Source organism: Dendrobium catenatum, unplaced genomic scaffold, assembly GCF_001605985.2.
Source record: "Dendrobium catenatum unplaced genomic scaffold, ASM160598v2 fragScaff_scaffold_669, whole genome shotgun sequence".
NCBI classification, from domain to species: domain Eukaryota; kingdom Viridiplantae; phylum Streptophyta; class Magnoliopsida; order Asparagales; family Orchidaceae; genus Dendrobium; species Dendrobium catenatum.
Window position 1 is genome coordinate 1,309,561 of NW_021319131.1, and position 8,225 is coordinate 1,317,785.

At 37.4% G+C, this 8,225-nt stretch overlaps 1 protein-coding gene across 1 annotated transcript; it reads right to left on the minus strand.

Moving 5' to 3' along the window:
- Positions 1 to 250: 250 nt before the first annotated feature.
- On the minus strand, positions 251 to 7,492 carry LOC110116053 (ABC transporter G family member 39). The gene is made up of 24 exons (XM_020849501.2): positions 7,164 to 7,492; positions 6,958 to 7,078; positions 6,436 to 6,524; positions 6,269 to 6,353; positions 5,812 to 5,971; positions 5,643 to 5,719; positions 5,462 to 5,512; positions 5,277 to 5,367; positions 4,838 to 5,139; positions 4,479 to 4,760; positions 4,072 to 4,388; positions 3,807 to 3,967; positions 3,623 to 3,726; positions 3,387 to 3,543; positions 3,189 to 3,311; positions 2,998 to 3,098; positions 2,586 to 2,918; positions 2,206 to 2,496; positions 2,039 to 2,122; positions 1,814 to 1,944; positions 1,471 to 1,698; positions 1,201 to 1,372; positions 858 to 1,112; positions 251 to 763 (listed from the first exon to the last, which is right to left on the minus strand). Exons 1-24 carry the CDS (start codon positions 7,490 to 7,492, stop codon positions 500 to 502), a joined length of 4,308 nt encoding a protein of 1,435 aa, XP_020705160.1. The 3' UTR covers positions 251 to 499.
- Between the last annotated feature and the right edge of the window lie 733 nt (positions 7,493 to 8,225).

An 8,225-nucleotide genomic window follows, 5' to 3' on the forward strand; every position in this document is an offset into this window, starting at 1 on the left:
TCAAAATTCGGTTGCAAAACATGGTTTTTTACCTAGTAAAGCCAGATTCGAAGATTTGAATTCTAATAAGGTTCCTCCATTTTTTTCCTCTTTGTTAAAGAAGGAAAGTGATAGATTTTCTATCACTTAGTAGTTTGTATTAGATTCCTTTTATATGAATGCGATCTGCAGTTTTTCGGGATAAAAAAAAAGACTACCGTAAAGAAAATGATTTTCAAGCATAGTTGTGATAAATAGAACCCAACTCCCATAACAAAATGCGTATAAATACCTAGCAGCATGGATTAATACAAATAAGTTTTACATAAGCAGATTATAAGAACATTTTTTCTTTGCCTAGTTAACAAAAGGCTGTTGAAGTCAATCGCAGAAAGGAGAAAAAAACAAAAGAAAAGAAAGAAAGGTTCTACAAAGACTTATATATACAGAAGTCATCTGCATCACGAATTCTGAAGTTAATGAATAAATTTTCGAGAGAGAAAGTTGAATAGCGTTTTTATTATCGTCGTTGGAAGTTGAAAACTTTAATTGAGAAGGCAAACACGAAGGCAAATAGCACAGTAAACCCAATCATTGCAGCAGCTATTGCTCCCAAGAAGTCATGCCTGAATCCAAAGTATTCCTTAATAAACTCCCGTACAGTAACATCACCGTCTGTCATTTTGTCCTGATCATAGTCTCCAAACTGCGAAGCAACAAGTCCATACAAAGTCCAAGCAACTGGGCATGCCCAGGAGTACCATCTCCACCACACAGGAATCCTCTGCAAGTTTGACAGAAAAAACTTTACTAATCTAGAGTTCAGATGTGATGATATACTCAAGATAGAGGCATTTAGGTTGTCAAACCAAACTTACAGGTCGAGGGATTAGATAGCCTGCAAAAATGTTCCATACTGCATAAAATGCTGTGGAGACTATGGCAGCAATGTCACTGTTGGGTGTCATGGCCACTGCCATCATGCCGTAGAATGTGAAGTACAGGAAGGTCGTGAACATGAAGAACAAATACCAAAAAAACTTCACTGCTGTCCAGTCGAAGGAGATGCAGCTGTAAACGATCAGCCCATAAATTAAAGCCTGTAGGAAAATGTGTGGAATCTCTATAAGGACCTGCATTCATCAGTAAAGGGAAGGGGTTAATACATATAACTGAGATTTTAAAGCAGCATTGCTTTCGTTTTAAAATCATTGTACATACCTGTGCGAAAGCGTAAGGTAAAGCAGAATACATTCCTGCTGCCTTCTCCCTATAGAAAACTGATCGTTCAACATCTACAATTGGTTGCACAGTTTGCCCATTTTGGATTCCAATGAATAGCACAGCTGCATACATTGAGCCTAAAGAATTGAACAGGTCTTGCTGTTTCTCCCTGCAAGATTAATTGATAAAGTTCGCATTTTTTAATTCTAGTAGAAAGGTGTGAAAATATATGATGGATTTATATGAGAATTTTTCATTCAAACTTACACTTTTTTTCCAAGTTTCCAGAAAATAGTTCCAAATATGAGAGCAATGACTGAGGTGAAGAAGATTCTTGTAGCTGTGTAAGATGGATTGCGCCAATACGACTTGTGCTGCTTCCATAGGCAAGCCTCGCACTGAGTCAAGAATGGCTGAGAGTATTTGGTTGGGAAGAAAAGGTCCTCTGAGCCAGGAGGTGGAGTGCTTAGCTCACTGATCAATGCTTTGTTTCTCCTGCAATGAGTTAAAATCTCATGTTAGGCTAAATCTAAAGTTAGTTTTTTTTTTTTCCTGCCAAATTACCATTCTACCATTCTAAGCTATAAGAGTTAACTGTAGATGTGCTCACCTGAAGAGGTCAGAGTCCTTGTACTTTTCAGCAAAATTAATACCGTAAATTTCCTCTTGTGCCTGGGTAGTGACCTCCAACATCCATGTTGCTGGGTTGTAGCCATCTTTAATTTTCCTGACGCCAAATTCCTGAAGAATAAGAAAGAAAGTGTGATCTTAGTTACATATTTTCTAAGCTTTTGGTGTTTATAGACATTACCACTCCACTAAAGCTGATACTGACCTCAAAGTACTTAATTAAATGACAAGAATTGCGGCCCAGCGGGCCAACATAAATCTCCTCTCCGCCACGTTTCATAAGGAAAAGCTAAAATTGAGAGGGATAAATTATGAGTATCTTAGTATTCAAGTAAATTTTTTAGAAGCTCTACTCATTAGCCCGGAAAGTACCTCATCAAAAGCTTCAAAGATATCAATGCTTGGTTGGTGTATTGTACACACCACAGTCCTACCAGTGTCCACTGTGTTCCTGACTGTTCTCATCACAATGGCTGCTGCTCTAGCATCAAGCCCAGAGGTTGGTTCATCCATAAATATTATTGAAGGGTTGGCAACGAGCTCTACTGCAATTGTTAACCTCTTTCGCTGCTCAGTTGATAAACCATTCACTCCAGGTAATCCTACTAGTGCTCCCCTCAGTGTTTTTAGCTCCACAAGTTCCATGACCTCCTCAATGAACAACTGCAGTGATTAATTTCTAGAATTTAGTCCCAAACCAAAGGAAACAGACTTTCTTTGGAGTTCCAAGTAGAATATATTACTCAACTAACCTTTCTTGTTGTAGCATCAACTTCAGAGGTTAGACGTAGCCAGGCTGAGTAAAGAAGCGATTCATAAACGGTAACATGTGGAGAGTGGATATCATTTTGTTCACAATATCCAGAAATCCTAGCAAATGTCTCTTGCACCTTGGGATGTCCTGATATACGGATATCTCCATCTATATAACCACCAGTTTTCCTTCCAGCAAGAACATCCATAAGAGTTGTCTTGCCTGCTCCGCTTACCCCCATCAAAGCTGTGAGAACTCCTGGCCTGAATGCTCCACTAACACCTTTCAGTAGGACCAAACGGTCCTCAACTATCCCTTGGTCTTTCATTTCCTATCAAGAATATATAAAAGGATGATTAACATTTTGTTTCAAGGAGCATAAAATATTAGGTCCATAAGACTTAAAATACCTGAGGCATGTCCACGGAATACCTAATGTTGTCAAAGGTAATTGAAAGTGGAGCAAATGGGAGCATTATTCCACGATTTTCATTTTCTTTTGAAATCCTTTCTGTAAGAAATTTAAATGTTTCAAGCAGATTGGAACTATTGATTATAGTGAGAGTAAAATATCTTTACGCACAGTTATTATAGTTATTACCTTCACCTGTACTTGGTGGCAATAACTGAGCTTTTGAAGGTAGTTCGATGGATGCACCTGTTCTATTAGCATGCTTCTCTCTCAATACCTCTTCAGAAATGGTTGTCTGACCTTTGCCAAGTGCTGCAGGATTTAATCAGCTTAGAACTAGAATATTCCGAAGTTTTACAAGATGAAGCTTATGCATTTGATACTTACGGTCAAGCCAATCAAGAAAGAAAACAAAGAGGACATTAAACAGGAAGATGTATCCGAGAAGTGCCCCTACACCTATCCAGTACCAGTTGGCATCAACAAAGATCCCACGATACTTCAAGATCTCAATTCCCAGAGTATTATTAAATCCAGGGACATGCTGCGTAACAAAGAAATTTAAGGATATTCGCCTAAGAAAAGCAGAAGAATTGACCCTGGCTTGAGAAAACTGTTTATACCTTATTCCAACTATGCCCAAGAAATTCATTAACGGCAATTGCATTCTGTGCATACATCAAAGGAGAGGACCAGTAACCCCATATCCACCATTTCTTAATGTTTTCTGCAAGAAATTTCTCTCACTCAAAACAAAGTTGTAATAGAAATTGTGGCAGTATATTTAGTCCATAAAAATTGCCTCACCTCGTGAAATAAGAAATCCCCCAAGGATCAAAAGTACAATCTGTGCAAAAGACCCAAAAGTATCGGCAACAACCATTTCCCTTCCAAGAGCTGCAAGGAGCCGAAAGAGTCCTGATGCCATCTGACTGATTAGAACAAGCAGCAGATAATGCTTGAAGAACCTGTAAAACAGTTATTTGATTAGGAATTAGTGCTGAGAATCTTACACAAAACCTATAAATATCACATATTGATGATTTTAGAAAGTCATCCTGTTTATTCTAACCTGTTGATATTTGGATCAAAACCAATGACATAGTAAGTCATACAAATCCAGACAGCACACTCCAGAAATGAAATTGGTATCTTGAGGACCCATGTAGGTAGTGCATAAGCCCATGAGGGATAAAAGAGTAGGTCTCTTTGCTTATAAAATATAGGAAGTTTTGCGATGCTCATTGCAAGTTCGGCAAATCCATTAAACAGATGAGTGACAAGACCAAGAAACATTGCACCCAAGAAGATGACTCCATCCTCTATCCCCTCACGATGCATCTTTGTACGCAGGAAGACCGTCATTGAAATTAAACCAAGAATGATAAGCTGTAGTAGATGGAGAAAAACAAGTTAGCACTGCTTATGAATCAAGTACTTCAATGATTGCTAGTTTAGGTTTCTGGTTTGTCTACACACTTGGACTACTTTGAAGATGTAGACAAAAGAGTTTCTCTTCATCAGAAGCCATTCCCGTGAGGTGCACACTTTGAGGAGCTCCATTTTACTAATGCCATACTTCGAAGTTGTCAATGCTGCAGGGTGGTTCCTACTCCTATCAAATGAAGTACCGAGTTCTGTTCGTAGCTTGAGGCCGACATGGAAGGCCTGAAAAGCTTCAGAAAATTCATTGACAGAAATATAAGAGTATGGCTCGTCTTTGTGTGCCCAGTACTGATGTTGATCCTTTCTAGAAGTCACCTATTGATGTGTAAAAAGAGATTTTATTGTAGAATCAGTCTATTGATAAGAAAACATAATATCAATCTACTACTTACTTCTTGCAGAAAGTCTGCAACTCCTTTCCTTTCAGGACACTTGAAACCCATTAAATCAAAGAACTCTAAAACATGCTCTCTTGGGCCCTGGTACACTATCTGCCCTTCAGATAGAAGTATGATATCGTCAAAGAGTTCATAGGTTTCAGGTGCAGGTTGGAGCAATGCAATAACTGCCGTCCCGCCAAGGATGTGAACAGATTGCCTGAGGGAATTCACTATCTGGTATGTGGTGGAACTATCAAGACCCGTCGAAATTTCATCCATGAAAAGTGCTTTTGCTGGCCCGACAAGCATTTCACCTGCACAGAATTTTGAACACAGCAGCATAAATGAGTAGTGCTAAAATGAGAGTCATTTTAGAATCAACAATTATAATGACTTCTAATTTTTGCTTTATGTTATTCTGAAATGGTACTAGACCCCATTGGCAACATACCAGTAGTAACACGCTTCTTTTGTCCACCTGAAATGCCTCTTATCATTGCATCTCCAACCATGGTATCAGCACAAACCTCCAGGCCTAAAATCTTATGAAAGTAGAAATAACAACACTAATAAGACTTGCTTCCTTAATAGAAGTTTAATTAGAACAAGAAAATGATTTCTGCATTTTAGGCTTACCTTCAGAATGTAATCTGTAATCACATTTTCCTGTCCTTCCACTGATATGGCCTATTGTCGTAAAAATTTCATAAGTAAACTTCTCCAATTTGTAAATTTTCTTTGCTCTAATTATTAGTTCAAGTATCAACCATTAAATTTCATGTAACGAAAAATGAATGAAGTTTCTTCCTGTACTAACCTTCATGTAGACATCAATTTCTGCATCTGGTTTGATGTTTGCTTCCTTCTCTCTTTTTGATAGCTCAGTCAGCATATCTGCAAATCATTTGGAAGAAAAACAACTGAGTTCCAAGTCCCTCCAGATCTCATTGAGGACTTTTAAAAACTGAACTTTCTAGCTAGATTACCATAACGAGTTCCCACTCCTTGGCATCTTGCTGAAAAAGACAAGGTTTCTCTCACTGTCATCTCTCCAATGTGTATGTCGTTCTGACTAATATAAGCAGAAGTCCTCTGAGGTACAAATTCATCCATGTGGTGACCATTGTAAGTTACCTCACCTGAAACCTGATGAAATTGAGGAAAATACTAATTTTAGTTTCTTTCCCTTCAAACATAATTTCCTATTGTAATCAAGGATTCAATTAGTTAAAATGACTTTTGCTTAACGGGAAAAAACAGCTGAATGATCTGGCACGATATGGAATGCAAATGAAACACGATGCAAACCAGATCATGCAATATCATTTTCGGTCAAATCCAGTTCTCTCACCAATGCCTATCAAATAATATTTACTGAACTCTGCAATTTTTTTTTTTTTTTCAAATTAGGTTAAAGAATTTAGAGAAAGTTTCAGTATGTACCTTCAGAGTTGAATCAAGCTTTCCGGCTAAAGCCAATAAAAGGCTAGTCTTGCCAGATCCTGGAGGGCCGAGAAGCAAAGACATTCTGTACAACAGAGTTAACTAATCAGACACTTTTGAATAAATAGGTCACACTCCCAGATTTAGACAAGCAAAGGTCTTCTCACCTGCAAGGCTTGACAATCCCGCTGATATCACTAAGGATAGAAATTGGCCTCTTCCCACTTGGCACAATATGCAAAGCGCTCAGTACTCCCTGATATAAACATTTAGCATCAAAAGTAGAACAATTTAATAACATGCCATCATTTTTGGGATAGAATTCTTTTCCGCATTAAAAGTTTTTCATTTGTAAGAAATAGTCTCAACCAAATATTGAGAAATGTTGGTTTATGCAGAAAACTTTTAATCTGAGAACATGGTAAATATATATGCATAAATTGTGATACCAATAAATTCACATGCAACTTTTTTACAGATTTGCACATGAAAATTATTCTCAAGCGTTGATAGATACTTGTTCTTGTAATGCATAAATCTCAACGCAAATGATAGTCAATCTACATATAAATGCTATGAAAATCCATGGTAGAATTCTTTCTTCTTTTTTTATCATCAATATAAACATACACACAAATATTCAACATTCATTGAAAAAAATTCTGAAAATCAAAGGATTGTTCCATTACCGAGATCTTGTTCACAAAAAAGTTGAGGAAAGTTGGAATTCCTCTGTTCCCCACATACGCCTCGGCATCTATGTTAAGATGGTTGAACCGAACCTCAATCGTTGGGTTATCAATTCCAACACTGAAACAAGCAAGTGTAATAATGCTTTAAGAATCCTTAAATAGGCAAAACAATTATTTTTTATTATTTTTTTTCCGTGACTCACCGTTCCATCCGGTCCCTGAGCTTGAGAAGGAACTTCTCATTGTCTTCCTCTGCAGTCCTAACCAGCTTCTCGAGCAAATTCTTCCTCTCTTGGAGTCCAAGATCTTTAACATCCACCTCTTGGGCGCCACCAGCTCCAGTAATAATCCCTCTCCTCATCCGGTCGTAGGTGGGGAGCTTCTCCAGTGCCGCCCATTTCAGAGCCTCCTCGTCGTCCTCCTCCCGGATGGATCTGCCGAAGACGGAGCTCGTTGATCTCCATGTGGAAGCGTTTCGGCTCACACTTCTCATGCTCCCTCTTATGCTTGCCATCTTCAGACTGCTCTCCATCTTGCTTTGCTTTGCTCAAAAGACCCAATCTATCAGATCTTACAAGGAACACAACATCTGCTACTAGTTAACGAAATCTTGAGATGAGAATGCTCGAGTGGAATTAGAGCTTCAGCTTGGAGAGACGCGGAGAAAGTGATTTTATACGCGGACAAGTCGGGGATATGATCAGTTGCATCGGTCTTACCGCGGAGAGCTTCGTCTGCTTTGGCGTGCCACAGTTATGGACCAAGTCTTTTCCCACTTGCCCATCCTATATTGATAACTCGGCCATAGAAATGTCAGAAAAAATGGCTGTTGTATTAAATGTTAGAAGTGGGATTGCTATTGGGAAGTTAGATTTTTTTTTTATATTAAAGTGGGCACGAATTTTTTGATTTAATATTGAATAAAATAAATTTAAATTTTTGATATATCATATTTAAATAATCTATATGATAAAATAAAATTTTAATTAAAAATAATGAATATATTTATTATTATATATAAGATAAAAATTTTAAAATACTTATGTATAGTTGGTATAACAAAAACTATTTTAAAAACTAATATTTCTTTAATTTTTAAATTATTTTGATAAATATTTAATAGCATATCCAAAGAAAGATTTCAAATTAGAATTGTAATAAACGAGCGAGCAAATCATTAATTAGGGTTAGCTTGCTTATACTAAAAATTTTCATATTTCACTTCAGCTCATATAATGTGTACACATTAATATTTGCACTAGCCT